Raw genomic sequence first — 16,462 nt, 5'->3', positions numbered from 1 at the left:
AGACTTTCAGAAGGGAAATAGAGAGAGTACAACGCCAACATGTTCCTGTAAAGATCAAGGGTGGGACCAACAAGCAAAGGGAACCTTGGATGACAAGGGATATACAAAAATGCATTAGAAATAAAAGGGGGGCTTTTGGCAGTTACAAAAGACTAAAGACGGAAGAAGCCCTAGAGGAGTATAAAAAGTGCAGGGGCATACTTAAAAAAGAAATTAGGAGGGCGAGGAGGGGCCATGAAATAACACTGGCGAGCAAAATAAAGGAAAATCCTAAGATGTTTTATAAGTATATTAAGGGCAAGAGGATAACCAGGGAAAGGGTAGGGCCCATTAGGGACCAAAGTGGCAATCTGTGTGTAGAGCCAGATGATGTAGGCGGGGTTTTAAATGAATTGTTTGCATCTGTGTTCACTATGGAGAGAGGCGATGCAGACATAGAAATCGGGCAAGGGGACTGTGACATACTTGAACATATTAGCATCGAGAGGGAGGAGGTGCTAGCGGTTTTAGCAGGCCAAAAAGTGGATAAATCCCCAGGCCCGGACGAGATGTATCCCAGGCTGCTGTGGGAAGCAAAGGAGGAGATTGCAGGGGCTCTGACACAAATTTTCAGAACCTCTCTGGCCACAGGGGATGTACCAGAGGACTGGAGAACAGCTAATGTAGTACCACTATACAAGAAGGGTAGCAGGGATAAACCATGGAATTACAGGCCAGTGAGCCTAACATCTGTGGTAGGGAAATTATTGGAAAAAATTCTGAGGGACAAAATTAGTCTCCACTTGGAGAGGCAAGGATTAATCGGGGATAGTCAGCATGGCTTTGTCAAGGGTAAATCATGTCTGACAAATCTGATTGAATTTTTCGAGGGGGTGACTAGGGGGGTGGATGAGGGAAATGCTGTGGATGTGGTTTACATGGACTTCAGTAAAGCTTTTGACAAAGTCCCGCATAGGAGACTGGTCAAGAAGGTAAGAGCCCATGGGATCCAGGGTGCCTTGGCGCGTTGGATCCTAAACTGGCTGAGTGGCAGGAGGCAGAGGGTGATGGTCGAAGGATGCTTTTGTGACTGGAAGCCTGTGTCCAGTGGGGTACCTCAGGGATCGGTGCTGGGTCCCTTGTTGTTTGTGATCTACATAAATGATTTGGATGAGAATGTAAAAGGTATGATCAGTAAGTTCGCAGATGACACGAAAATTGGTGGGGTGGTAAATTGCGAGGAGGAAAGCCTCAGGCTACAGGACGATATAAACGGGTTGGTCAGATGGGCGGAAAAGTGGCAAATGGAATTTAACCCTGAAAAGTGCGAGGTGATGCATTTTGGATGGACAAATAAGGCAAGGGAATACACAATGAGTGGTAGGACCCTAGGAAGTACAGAGGGTCAGAGGGACCTTGGTGTACATGTACATAGATCTCTGAAGGCAGCAGAACAGGTAGATAAGGTGGTTAAAAAGGCATATGGGATACTTGCCTTCATTAGCCGAGGCATAGAATATAAGAGCAGGGAGGTTATGATGGAGCTGTACAAAACGCTGGTGAGGCCACAGCTGGAGTACTGTGTGCAGTTCTGGTCGCCTCACTATAGGAAGGATGTGATTGCTTTGGAGAGGGTGCAGAGAAGATTCACCAGGATGTTACCTGGGATGGAGCGCCTCAGCTATGAAGAAAGACTAAACAGGCTGGGGTTGTTTTCCTTGGAGCAAAGAAGGCTGAGGGGGGACCTGATTGAGGTGTACAAAATGATGAGGGGCATAGATAGGGTAGATAAAGAGGAACTTTTCCCCTTAGTAGGGGGGTCAATAACAAGGGGGCATAGATTCAGGGTAAGGGGCAGGAGATTTAGAGGGGATTTGAGGAGGAACTTTTTCACCCAGAGGGTGGTTGGAATCTGGAACTCACTGCCTGAAAGGGTGGTAGAGGCAGGAACCCTCACAACATTCAAGAAGCATTTGGATGAGCACTTGAAATGCCATTGCATACAAGGCTATGGACCAAATGCTGGAAAATGGGATTAGACAGGACAGGGGTGGATGGGCGGCGTGGACACGATGGGCCGAAGGGCCTCTTTCTGTGCTGTAAAACTCTATGACTCTAAATTAACAATCTCATTCAATAAGGATAGGGATAAACTAATTCACATAGCAGTGCTATTCCGAAGTCAGAGGACATTACTGGGACAGAGGAGAGAACACTTTTCTTTTCCACTGATTGTTGTTAATGGCCCTGAAATTAGGATCGGGAGATTGCCGCGCGTACAAGCCCCCGATGTGCACTCACCCTGCGCGCCGACATCTGAAGCCTGGGCCTGCTTGCATTTCCTGTCACTGGCCCGGTTCAGATGTCGGCGCGATGTGCTTACCTGATCCAGCGGCGTAGTTAGTGCGATGTGCCGGCTGGGATCAGGTGAGCACTGTGCAGCCAATCAGGGGAGGGGAAACTCATTCATGAGTTTGACAGTAAGAGCTGTCAAACTCATGAAAACTCCTGGCCACAAAACACTACTTAAGCCTGAAAGAAAATTTAAAAAAACATTGCACTACTTAAATGAACAATAAAGAACACTGAAAAACTATTTTAAACAATAATTTTAAAATTTGAAAAAAAAAATTATATAAAAAAAATCAGGGCTAAAACTAAACTTACCTTACTGTAAATTCTTTAAAAATAACAAACCTGTGGGAAAAAAAATTCTCAATTGTACTAAAAGCCCACTTACCTGAAAAACTAAGTACTTACGTGTGGTTTTTCAATGCGTAAAGACCGGAGGCCTTTACACACGCGCAACTCTGGAAAAAAAAAGGAATTTCACTGCGCATGCGCTGCCTGTGCAGTCGCGCGCGCTCTGCCTCTTAACCCCTTGGGTCAGAGGACAGGAAATGCCGGTTTTCAGCGCATGCGCTGTGCATGCTGAAAACCGGCAATTCCTCCGGGCAAACGCGTAAGTACCCCGTCCGTACTCACGCGTTGTGCCCAGAATTACTGGGCCATTGAATGTCCAAAAAGGAAAACTGTACTTTTAACCTCCAATGATGACCTCCACCTTGATACACACAAAAAAGTAGTGATTTTTTGATATGTGAACTAGTGCTTGATTTGGTAGCCCATAATGGACAAGACTTTTTTTGGTATTGACTATAAATCAGCAGTATCTTAGCTTATAAAGTACTAAATTACTAAATTTGTAAACCAATGTTTAAAAATCATTACACTCTCCACTGAAACTAGAGAGATGATAGGTTAACATTGAAATAGGAAGAATGTATAGTTTGGAGATTTTTCTTGAATTTGTTTTCAGACTTACAAGAACATGTTTCTCCCTATCTAATGACTAGCTTAATCCATATTTTATTTTAAACGACATACCCAAAACTACCATTGTTTGTTCTCTAGTAATGGCACCTCCAGGAACAAAGTTGTAAGCTGTACACCACACTGTGCTGAGCATCTCCAGCATGTACACCAACATTGCCGTGCCCAAGGCCTTCCCTGGATGTCCTGAACTGATGAGACGGTTAATCAAGTGGGGCCAAAGAGACATGGTGTAAATGGCCAACACTGTTCCTGCAGCAAATGCTCCTTCCCTCCGAAGGTAAAAGATACAAATTGCTGATGCCGCTCCTGTAATAACAATTAAAAAATCCATTACCATAACAGAACTCGGTTTGATATTCCCATTCTACAGTTAATTAACCAGTGTGAAAATTTACTACAGAATTAGTCTCTCACATACAATAAACCAGGTCTGCCTGCAAACACTTCCACTGCTGAAACGAAGACTATAAATTTCCATTAAAAAAAGAAAATGCTGGAAATACTCAGCAGGTCAGGCAACATCTGTGGAGAGAAACAGACTTAATGTTTCAGGTTGATGACCCTTTGTCAGAACTGGAAAAAGTTAGAGACGTAACAGAATTTAAGCAAGTGCAGGGGCAGGGACGGGGGGGAGGGGAGGAAAGAATAAAAGGAAAGGTCTGTGATTAAATGACAAAAGGTATGATTGTACAAAGCAAAAGGAGATGGTAATGGGACAGGTAAAGAAACAAAAGATGAGTCTAGAAGAGGTGTAAATGGGAATAGCAGAATCATCAACAGCTGCCATCTGAAAAAAAAATTGGGGCAGAGGTTATGGTCTAAAATTGTTGAACTCGATGTTGAGTCCAGAAGGCTGTAAAGTGCCTAATCGAAAGATGAGGTGCTGTTCCTCGAGCTTACATTGGAACAGTGTAAGAGGCCGAGGACGGAGAGACCAGAGTGGGAGTGGAGCGGAGAATTAAAGTGACAGGGGACCAGAAGCTCGCGGTCACACTTACGACTGAAAGGAGCTGTTCCGCAAAGCAGTCACCCAATCTGCGTTTGGTCTCCCCAATGTAGAGAAGACCGCATCGTGAACAGCGAATACAGCATAATAAATTGAAAGAGGTACAAGTAAATCACTATTTCACCTGGAAGGAGTGTTTAGGGCCCTGGACAGTGGGAAGGGAGGAGGTAAAAAAAGGGCAGGTGTTGCATCTCCTCTACTTGCAAGGGAAGGTGCCGTGGGAAGGGGAAGAGGTGATTGAGGAGTGCACCAGGGTGTCACGGAGGGATCGGTCCCACTAGTGCTTCTGATGTGGCTTCCTTTTTCCTCAACCGAGGATTCCCCTCTATCGTGGTTGACATGGCCCTCAACCATGTCTGTTCCATATCCCGCATTTCTGCTCTCACCCCTTCCCCTCCCTCCCAGAGCCACAATAGGGTTCCCCTTCTTCTCACCATCCATCCCACCAGCCTCCACATTCAACAGATTATCCTCCGTCATTTCCACCACCTCCAGCATGATCCCACCTTCCCCTCCCCTTTCAGCATTCCGAAGGGACCGCTCCCTTCCAGATTTCCAGCATCCACAGTATTTTGCTTTTGTACTATAAATTTCCATAAAGGCCAACTATACAAATCCTGCTTGAGAGAGATTCTGATAGGAATGATGCCATGAAAGGATTGTAAAGGAAAAGCCATATTTCAGAAAGATACACCATCCTATGAACAGAATTCTGACCTTATTAAAACATGACATACTGGGTTTAAAAATCTAAAAAGCCTCAACGACACAAGCTGTGAATACAGGCTTCTGAGATAAGATGAAGTGTTAACACAAAAGTTGTAAACACCACACAAGCTTTTGAAATGGGAATTGATTGTTAATACTGAGACAAAGGCCCCATTGAAGAAGCAAAGGCTTGCTTCCAAGGAGTCTGCAGTTTGGAACCAACACAATAGCAATACCCAGTTTAAAGTGTTAAAAACTAACACTTCGAACAGAAACACAGAACATTAAAGAACCATGTGTCTTTGATAAATATGGCATCAAATGAAACAGGAAACATGATTATATATACAACCAATTGAAGTAGCTGAGAAATGCATGAAACACCCTGGTTGAAGTGTTTTTAATTTACATGTTGTAAAAGATACCTACAGAACACTTTGAAGATATGATATCAATAGATGACACCAAGCAATCACATGGGTTTTGTATTGAAAATGAAAGTTAGGAGACACAACATCTGATTATAACCAGTTGAGGCAATATTAAGAATTGAATTGAAGGCCTTCGTAAGAATGGCAAAGAGATAAATCTGTAATAACCATTTTTTATGATAAGTTTTGAAACACCTATACAGCAGACAGGATTCTGAAAGTTAACAGCTGAATTGACAATAAGAGTAGAAAGAAGTCAGCAGAGAATGACTAGGGATAATTAGCTTATATCAATAGAAAACTTCAAAGGATTTACTACTGCAAAAAGAATATAAAATATGGAGCTTTCAGATAGAAAGTCAGAAGTCGCTGGAAGGGACAAGCAATTCTCAACTTCAGAGGCAGGCTCTAAGTTTTTAACTCTTTGAGTCTCGGGGATCAAGAAGTACTCTTATTTGATTTTGGTGGCTATCCTGGATTATAAATAATAAGAACTGTATAAATGTAATGAAGTTAAGATTTGAGAATAAGGATCTCGAGAATAAGAAATGTAAGCTATTTGTATTTTGAACTGTTAAAGTCGCGATTGACCCACCAGCTGTTAACTGCAAGTCGGTTCTTTAATAAATCTATATATTTTTAGAATTGTCTCAAATAGTATTTCTGTATCAAACTCGCAAACTCAATTTCTGTACATTCTTGTGAGGAGTTGCAGAATTCTGGGGGGGGGGGGGGGTTTCCGGACCCTCATAATATCCGGAAGGTTACAGTCTAGTTAAACTTATTAAAAGTGCTATCTGGAAGATGGTAACATCTTCAAGTCATTGCTTTCCTTTAGAGAGAGATAGCCTGGGCCTTTAGACCCAATTAAGCGTCTTATAGAATTCGGCTATCTCTAACTTTAGTTGAAGGTGAATGTCTGGGGAATACGCCTGATCTGGGGTAGCCCAAAAAGGGCTAGGACTAGTAATTATCCCTTTAGTTGGTGCCCATGTGTGTTAACGAGTTGATACAGAATCTATACTTACATTTATATCTATATCCATGTTGTAGATTGTTACGTATAGAAGGAGTGTTTTACTGACAGTGGTACTAAGACCCAGATTTAAGTTTCTAGAGACGACAAGACCCTGATCAGGCCTTGTAGAACTTAAATCAGAACTTCCTCAATATACCATTGAGGTCTAGAAGCTTCTTATAAAGTTCATATTAAACCCTAACCGAGGTTAGGTCCTGACGAAATATTAAACCCTAACCGAGGTTAGGTCTTGACGAAATGGCAAACCCTGTCAGAATTGGGCAAGTCTTTTTATTAGAAAATTCAAACGATTGCTTTATTAGGGGAAATAATCCTATCCCTGTACCTCCACAAAACCAAGTGATAATTTTTGAAATAGAAGGCTTTGAAGCCGAAGGAGCTGTTAGAACTCATGGCATGATTAATGTTGATCACCAGAACCAGGGATACAGAATATCCAGTGGGATAATCAAACAAATACTCCAAATCCACTAAATTCCTTAATGATAAGGTACACACCTGCACAATTGGGAGGCCTAATGAATGGTGCCCAACAAGGTGGTGACAAACATGGCTGAATAGCAGGACCCGGAACAGCCTATGCTCCTGGGGGCCATGGATTCCAGTTAAGGTGGCAAGCTCATAATGAAATAAATGACAAAAATCTTCGAGAAAACCAAAATTGGGATCAAAAGGATTCCCGGCAAAACCAATGTCCACCTCAACAGGAGGATCGTCAAGAAAATAAACGGTCCGACAAACCCCCTCAGGGATCTGGAAAACATGAAACCCCCAAGAGGGAGGAACAAAAATCAGTTAAAATAATTAAAGATAAAGCAGCAAATGAAGCTCAGGATCCTGAGGATGAACAATCCCAGGATTGGAGGCCTGGCACCCAGCCAGGGCCTCTTTAATTCCCCTATGCCTTGGCAACCTTGCCCACAAACACACAAGTGAAAGCCCTGTTTGATACAGGAGCTGATTACACTGTAATAGATCCTGCAATTATAAAAACTAAGTGGACAGGTTTGGGAAGACCAATTTGTAAAAAATCTTTAGGGGGATTCACACAAGACAAAACCAAAATAATAAATTTTTACAAAATATCTATTACTATATATGGAATAACAGTGACCCTAGATGTAGGACTGGTACCACAATTGGCCTGTTCCCTCATTATAGGACAACCAGATATGAAACATTACCTTAAAATTTCAACCAGACCTGTAGAAGCATCCACAGACCAGGATGACAGGGAAAAACATGTTCGAACACAGCTTGATCGAACTTGCCTAGAGGAGGGAGGCAAAGACCTCCTCAAGCAACTCATAAATAGATATTACCCTTATCTACAACACCATCCGAATCAAAGTGGAAAGATAGACATCAAACCCCACCTACTTGATGCTGGCTGGCACAAACCTAAAAAAAGTGGCCTATTCAAGACCACAAAAGGAAAAACAGATCTCCTAACAATGCTCAAAGATCTAACAGAACAAGGTGTCTTAATCAAAATGGCATCTCAAACTAATTCACCATTGTTTGGTGTTGCTAAACCAGATGGGAGGTGGAGATTAGTGGTTGATTATACAGCCTTAAATAAGGTAATGGCCCCACATACTGCACAACAGCAAAATTCCACAGCTCTGCTCTCTGGAATCACAAGGGAAAAATATAAATCTTGTATTGATCTAGCAAACGGCTTCTGGTCACATCCAATCGAAAAAGCTAATTGGCCAAAAACTGCAATGACTGGACCCGATGGTCATCAGTATTGCTGGACCAGATTGCCCCAGGGATTTCAAAACAGCCCCATTCTTTTTTCAGCCCACATCATTGACCTTTTAAAAGATCTACCTAACATCAATTCTTATGTGGACGATATATATCTGTCACATGACAATCTCCAAGAGCACTTGAAAGCCATTGATGGAGTTTTATCCAGACTTACAACTGCTGGGTACTTAATCAACATAAAAAAAGAGTCAACTAGTTAGGGAAGAGGTAGATTTTCTGGGCCTGTGAATAACTGGAAACGGTAGAGGATTAACTCAATCCTATAAAGAAAAATTAGCCACCATTCAATATCCTAAAACTCTGAAAAATCTGCAAGCCAGTTTAGGACTCTTGAATTTTGCTCGATCCTTTACGTCAACCTTTGCCGAGCTCTCAGCACCCCTGTATGCTAGAGTGGGCGAGGCAGAAAAAGGACCGTTCATATTTTCACCAGACGATAACTCAAAATTGCAACAATTATGCCGCGAGGTACAAAAGGCCATTGACCTGGAACAGAGGGACCTACAAGTTCCCCTCAATATTCATCTCAGGTCATCACCTAAAGTGGCAGTTGCAGTTTTCTATAATGAAAAGAGTATAGTGCCCATTCAATTCCATTCTTATAACTTTTCCAATGTCAAAAGGAGGTACATTAAAAAAAAGGGTCATGACTATGGTAATCCAATGCCTTATCAAGGCACGAACCCTTCAAGGGAAATACCCCATTAACATTTATACTGAGATTCCCGATTTAAGGTCAGTATTGAGGATGGCTTCTGATGAAAAAAGAGCCACCCAGATCCAATATGATAAATGGGCATCATTCTTGAATGATCCTACACTCATTTTTAAATTCCTCTCCCCAGAAATGGACTTAGAGCATCTCTCCATCATGGAGGACGATGATACGGAGGAGGGAATCAGACAAATACCTATGAGACCGCTTACAGAATACTATCAAGTTATTTACTGTGATGGATCATCAATGACGATTAAAAAAGAGACATCCCAACAATCCTCAGCTGGGATGGGGATAGCAGTAAGGACTTTGAGATTCCTATTCTTTTTATCCAGAAGAATTACTGTCTATACCCCTTGGCCATAAGACAGCGCAATATGCTGAAGCCGCAGCATTACGGTATGCTTTAGAGAAAGCAGACCCTATTAAACCCACACTAATCTGCACAGATAGTGACTACTGTAAAAGAGGATATAACTAAGATCAAGTTTTCTGGGAACAAACAAATTTTACCAATCATAAGGGTAAACCCATAAAACATAAGTCATTGTGAGAAGATATTCTCCGTTCGAGAATGGAGAAAAAGAATTGTCAGGTGATTCATGTAAACGGGCATACCACTGGGACAGTACACGCAAAAGGAAACAGCCTTGCAGACGAACAAACGAAACGTTCGGTCTGCATAACACCCCCTTGAGAGGGGTCTGCCAATGTTAGTGTAATCACTAGGGCAGAAAGGGCAGCTAATCAGGATGAGGAACTGATTCAGCTATTAGACCCGACAAAAGAGAATCCACCAGGATATCCACCAAAGTACTTTTACTCGGAAACCCCTACGTGTATTGTACTAGTTAAGTTGCAGAAGAGAAACCGAGAGGTACCCCCAAGACACAAACGAGAACAGCTTGTAAAAGAAGCTCACGAGGGCATAAGTCAAGCACATTGTGGTGCCAGAACAACATTCTGCAAATTGACCCCCATATATTGGTGGCCAGGCATGCTTAAAGCCTGTAAAACATACGTGGCAAATTGTGAGCCATGCTATTTAACCAATAAGTCATCACTAATTAAGCCACCACCATTGGCTCCTGTGAAAGCTGATGAGCCAATGGGAAAATTCTTTATTGACTTTATTGGACCACTTCCCCCATCTTTGGGATATAGACATTGTTGTGCCTGTGTATAATAAGACACAGACTGCAGGAGAAACAGTACAACAGGTGTTTACTGAATGAGGGTTACTCTAGAACTAACTATACAGATCACTACTCAGGGTTTATATACAGGTGTGGTCACTGCCGGTACTACAGTATACAGGAGCTGTAAAAAGTAGTTCTCTCCCTTAAAGGTACATACATTACAATTCCTCCCCTTTTAGATTAACAGTACCATAACACTCATTTAACAATTAAATATCAAACTAATTACAATTAACACTTAACATGCAACATTAGCTGAAAATAGTCTATTTATAAATTCAGTCTTTGGGGAGGCTTCCTGATTCTTTCTGGATAACGCCTTTCCCGAGTGTCTCGCTCTTGGTGCGGAGGCGATTCTAGCACCCTGTCGTCAGTTGATTCATCAGCTTCCAATGCTATTGTTTGAGGTAGATGCGACCTGTACGTCGGGTTCATCACCAGATACGTATGGCCGAGACATGGGGTTGACTCGTTCCTGTGACTCTAGGATCTGGTCAGCATGGCATCTCACAATGTTCTCCCCAACATCCACTGTGTACATTAGCGGCCCCTGCTGTGTGCATATCATTCCTGGTTGCCATTTCTCTGTTCGGTAGTCGCGGGCCAAGACTGGTTGCCCTACATTGAAGCTCCTTGTCGGCTTCTCATTGATGTGCTGGAATTGCTTACTCTCAACATCTCTTCGTACATTTGGTCTGAGCAAATCCAGACGAGATCTCAACCTTCGGTTAAAGAACATCATGGCCGGGGCCTGGTTGGTGACTGCATGGGTCACATTTCTGTAGGCTAACAGGAAATTGTCCACCTTATGCTGCAGTGGAATGTCGTCATCGCACATGGCCTTTACTGCTTTTTTAAAGGTTTGTACGAACCTCTCAGCCAATCCATTTGTGGCTGGATGATACGGGGCGGATGTGTAATGCCTTACCCCATTCCTTATCATAAATCTTTGAAACTCTTCGGACACAAACTGTGGTCCGTCATCAGAGCAAATCTGCTCTGGCAAGCCGTTCCTGGCAAAAATGGTCTGTAGGACTGCAATAGTTTTCTCCGTGGTGGTGGAGGACATTTTGATCACCTCAGGCCATTTCGAGTGCGCATCCACGACTATTAAAAACATTGACTCCATGAATGGACCACCAGCAAAATCAATATGCACCCGTTGCCATGGAGATGAGGGCCACTCCCATGGGTGTAGAGGGGCATGTGGTGGTGCATTTTGGATCTTCTGGCATCCTGAGCAGCTCTTTGTCAGGTCCTCGATTTGCTGATCGATCCCCGGCCACCACCATAAGCCCTAGCAAGGCTTTTCATTTTCACCCCTCCCAGATGACCTTCGTGAAGCTCATTGAGCACTCTCTCCCTTAACTTGGGTGGAATTAGCACTCGGGATCCACACATCAACGTCCCCAGGCATACTGACAGCTGTTCTCTTCTGGATGAGAATGCCGGCAACAGTGAGTCGCCATGTGCTGGCCATCCCTTCACCGTCAAATCATATACCCGAGACAGTGTCGGGTCATTTCGGGCCTCCTTCTCTATACCAGCGTTAGTTACTGGCAAGCATTCAATCATAGTTGAATGAAATATTTCGACAGGATCCACTGCTGGTGCTTCCTCCGCAGTAGGCAGTGGCAGGCGTGATTGCCCATCAGCGTTTCCATGCTGTTTCGTGCCCTTATACTCGATTTCATATTGGTGCGTCCCTAGAAAAAGGGACCATCTTTGTAGCCGTTGCGCAGTCATCACCGGAACGCCCTTCTTTGGATTAAAGATGGAGACAAGTGGTTGGTGGTCAGTCAGCAAGGTGAACTTCTGCCCGTGCAGATAGTGATTGAACTTTTTCACTCCCCACACTAGGCTGAGGGCCTCCCTGTCAATCTGGGCGTAGTTACGCTCGGCTGAGGTTAGTGACCGAGACGCAAAGGCTACTGGCCTCTCCGAGCTGTCCGGGAATTTGTGTGACAGCACCGCTCCAATGCCATAGGGTGATGCATCACACGCCAACCGAATTGGTAGTGCTGGGTTGAAATGAGCCAACACCTCTTTTGATGTGATCAATGTTTTGCTCTTCTGGAAAGCTCGTTTACATTCGTCACTCCACTTCCATGATACCCCCGTTTGCAGTAGGGTGTTCAGTGGGTGTAGTACGGTAGACAAATTCGGCAAAAACTTATGGTAGTAGTTCACCAGCCCGAGGAACGACCTCAGTTGTGACACATTTTCCGGTGCTGGAGCCTTGACTACTGCCTCAATCTTTTCAGGGGACTTATGTAACCCCTCTTTATCAATAACGTGGCCACAATACGAGATCTGCTTCTGGAAAAACTCGCATTTGTGGCGATTAGCTCGGAGCCCATATTCCTTCAATCTAGTGAGCACCTGCTCCAGGTTGGCGAGGTGATCACTGTCATTTTCGCCCGTGACCAGGATGTTGTCCATATAACACTGGGTCCCTGGACTCCCTTGCAGGACTTGTTCCATTGCCCTTTGCCAAATAGCCGGAGCTGATGCTACCCTGAACACCAGCCGGTTGTATTGGTAGAGACCTTTATGAGTGTTGATCGTCAGGTACTGTTTCGAGGCTTCTTCTACCTCCATTTGCAGGTATGCCTGGGCCAGATCAATCTTAGTGAAGCGTTTCCCTCCAGATAGTGAGGCGAAAATATCTTCAATCCGCGGAAGCGGATATTGTACCGTGTGAAGGACTGGGTTCACTGTCACCTTAAAGTCCCCACAGATGCGAACCTTCTTTGGTTTCCCAGGCGTATTACTCAATAACCTCTTCATTACAGGAATGATGGGTGGAGCCCACTCGCTCCAGTCCACTTTGGACAGTACTCCTGAACGTTCCTAACCTTCCAGCTCTGCTTCAACGGCTGGGTGGATCGCATAAGGTACCGGTCTGGCCTTAAAAAACTTTGGGCTTGCATTTTCCTCCATTTTGATCGTCGCTGTTATGCCTTTTAGTGTTCCGAGTCCCTGCTGGAACACTTCTTGTGCGTCAGTTAGCATTTTTGACAGTCGTCCAGGTGTGACGTCGTCATCCTTTTTGGCATCTACAGTCAGTGCTTGTATGGAATGCCAATCTAGCTGTAACTTCCGGATCCATTCACGTCCTAGTAGTGGTGGTCCTCCATCTGGCAATACATATAGGTCCATTTTTGGTGTTTCCTTGCCGTTATATATAACGTTCACCCTTATTTTTCCTTTGGGGTAGACTTTTTGCCCCGTGTACGTCTTCAAGACAACCTTTGTATCTCTCAAGGGTATATGTGAGAATAGCCGCTTGTAGTCCCTTCGGTTTATGACTGTTAGGGCTGATCCTGTGTCCAATTCCATTTTCACTTGGACTCCTGCTATCTTGAGCGTGACCCAGATAGTTTGGTGATCCTCCGTTTTGATCACATTATGTAGTTTCAGACAACCCAGCACCTTGCTTCCGGAGTCTGTATCACTTTTCTGTTCGTCTGAACTACTCTCCGTCACCTTATGTACCTTCTTGTACTTCTCCTGTGGAGATTTCTTGCTGCTGGTTTTCTTTCCCGACCTGCAGACTCTTGCTATGTGTCCGACTTTTCCACACTGTCTGCACACTTTGTCCTTGAACCAGCAATCATTATGGTCGTGTGTTGTTCTGCCGCAGCGATAGCACTTCACTGTTCCGTATGACATTTCATTTGTGCCATATTCTTGCGGTCTCCGTTGTATCTCTGCAGCGCCCTGTGCTGCTGCTTCGTGTGATACTGCAATGCTGAAAGCCTTGTCCAGCGTAAGATCCTTTTCTCATAGAAGCCGTTTCTGGGTTCCTTCACTTTGAAGCACACACACAAACTTGTCCCTTAAAGTATCTGCTAGTCCCGTTCCAAACTGGCAGTGTTTCGATAGCTTGCGCAGTTCCGTTAAATACTCAGCATTACTTTCATCTTTATGCTGGTTCCTTTTGTGAAACTTAAATCTTTCTGCTATCAGCAGTGGTGTGGGGCTTAAGTGGTCCTGTAGGATTGACACTATGTTTTCAAAATCCTTTTCTACTGGCTTCTCTGGGGTTACTAGGTTTCGTAGTAAGCCATACGTTTTTACACCCATTGAATTCAACAATACCAGCGCTTTCTTGTCATCTGGCACTTCATTCGCCTTGCAGTATACGTCTATGCGTTCGACATATGTCGTCCAATCTTCGACTTCATTGGCGAACGTGGTTAGACTGGCTTAAAATGGCGTCTCCTGCGCTTTCCTTTCTTCCCCGCTGCGACGTAAAATGGCGTCTCCCGCGCTGCTGCCAACGCCGCTCTCGGCAGTCCTCGTGGCAAATGGCGACGCCCTGTGGGTTTCGTGCACTGCTCCTGCGCTGCTGCCAATGCCGCTCTCTGCAGTCCTCATGGCAATGGCAGCGCCTCACATTTTCCTGTGCGCCTCTCTCCCCCGTTGACACTGCTCGGCCCTTGCACACCGGCTGCGCTCTGCTCTCTCTCGTCTCTCTCCCCATTGACGCCGCTCGGTCCTGAACACCGGCTGCACCCTGTGCGCTCTGCCCTCTCTCTCTCCCCCGTCGACGCTGCTCGGCCTTTTTCTGTGCCGCTCGGTCGGCTCTAGCCGCCGCTGTCCGGGAAGGGTCTGCGCAGTACCTGTTGCCAGCCCGTTTTGCTGGACCACCGTGACTGGAAAGCCAAGCCTGGCTCTCGACAGCCTCCCCTGCGATGCTCAAATCTCCGCTGGATGACTGGGCGGTTGCCCGTGGTCGACGCCCGTGCTTCTGGACTCGACCTCCTTCCACTGTTCTCCAGGAGCGAATCCCTGGGAGGTGATGCAGAGTTGCAGGTAGGTTCGAATCTGCTCGTCGCCAATGTTGTGTCTGTGTATAATAAGACACAGACTGCAGGAGAAACGGTACAACAGGTGTTTACTGAATGAGGGTTACTCTAGAAGTAACTGTACAGATCACTACTCAGGGTTTATATACAGGTGTGGTCACTGCCGGTACTACAGTATACAGGAGCTGTAAAAAGTAGTTCTCTCCCTTAAAGGTACATACATTACAGACATGTTCTTGTTTGTGTAGATGGATGCACTTCTTTCTGCTGGCTGGTCCCCACAAAAACTGTTTCGGAAAACGCACTTGCCAGGGCTATTTCTGATATTACTGTAGCTGGTGCACCCAAAATCTTACAAAGGCTCCGCCTTGATCAGAGTGTATCTAAGGTTTTCAAAGACTACTGCGAACAAAGGGGTATTAGCTTAGAGCACAGCACGCCACGTCATCCGCAATCAGCGGGGCTGGTGGAACGTAAAAACCAGGAAGTAAAAAAGCTATTGGACAAACTGTTGAGAATCAGGGGGAATAAGTGGACCGCCGTCATTCCGGAGGTGCAGCTATCACTCAATAATGTGCCCACATCTGCATCAGGGACAGTGTCCCCTAAAACTCCATATTATCTGATGTATGGGGTTGAGATGCATACACCGCTTACCCATAGTTCTTTTATTGCCTCTACACACTCTGAGTCCTTGACCCGACAGCGACAGTTAGATTTTAAAAAAGTAACAGAGGAGATTTCTGTACACTCTTTTGGAGAGGAGTTATAGAATTCTGTGGGGGGGTTTCCGGACCCTCATAATATCTGGAAAGCTCCAGTCTAGTTAAACTTATTAAAAGTGCGATCTGGAAGACGGTAACATCTTCAAGTCGTTCCTTTCCTTTAGAGAAAGCCTGGACCTTTAGACCCAATTAAGCATCTTATAGAATTCAGCTATCTCTAACTTTAGTTGAAGGTGAACATCTGGGGAATATGCCTGATCTGGGGTAGCCCGAAAAGGGCTAGAACCAATAATTATCCCTTCAGGATATCAAAATATGTTACAGCACAGAACCAGGACATTTGGTTATTCTGTGCCACTGCTTTTCCACGTGAGCCACCTGATCCGAATTCCACTCTCCTTCTCACTCCCCAAATCCTTTAATATGCCTCTTTTTCAAGCAACTAATTCTCTTTGAAAATAATTTATGGACTCTGTTTCAACAATGGTTTGTGGTAGAGAATTCCACATTTTAATCACCCACTGGGTTAAGGTTTTTTTCTAAGCTGCTGTTTAATTTTTTTAATGTTTGTCTTATATTTGCGACCCCCCACATTACCGTCTTCCTGACAAGTAGGCTATCCTGCATTACCCTGTTGATTTCCAGTGAGAAAGGAGATGAAACTGTTGGCCTTGCTCAACAAAGCATCAATTATTGGCCCAGAAATTCAGCTCTCCCCGGGTGAGTACGCA

At 44.5% G+C, this 16,462-nt stretch overlaps 1 protein-coding gene across 1 annotated transcript in view; it reads right to left on the bottom strand.

Moving 5' to 3' along the window:
* Positions 1 to 16,462, bottom strand: part of LOC147123263 (PGAP2-interacting protein-like) — a 229,218-nt gene that overhangs the window by 127,884 nt on the left and 84,872 nt on the right. Inside the window, exon 7 of the mRNA XM_085965696.1 lies at positions 3,367 to 3,621. Coding sequence (XP_085821822.1) covers positions 3,367 to 3,621 — 255 coding nt within the window. The remainder of the gene's footprint in view (positions 1 to 3,366; positions 3,622 to 16,462) is intronic.

Source organism: Somniosus microcephalus, chromosome 2 (genome assembly GCF_052327205.1).
Source record: "Somniosus microcephalus isolate GS21.2 chromosome 2, FLI_Smic_1.0, whole genome shotgun sequence".
Lineage (NCBI taxonomy): Eukaryota > Metazoa > Chordata > Chondrichthyes > Squaliformes > Somniosidae > Somniosus > Somniosus microcephalus.
The sequence above is the reverse complement of the archived record's forward strand: the minus strand, read 5'-3'. Positions and strand labels throughout refer to the sequence as shown.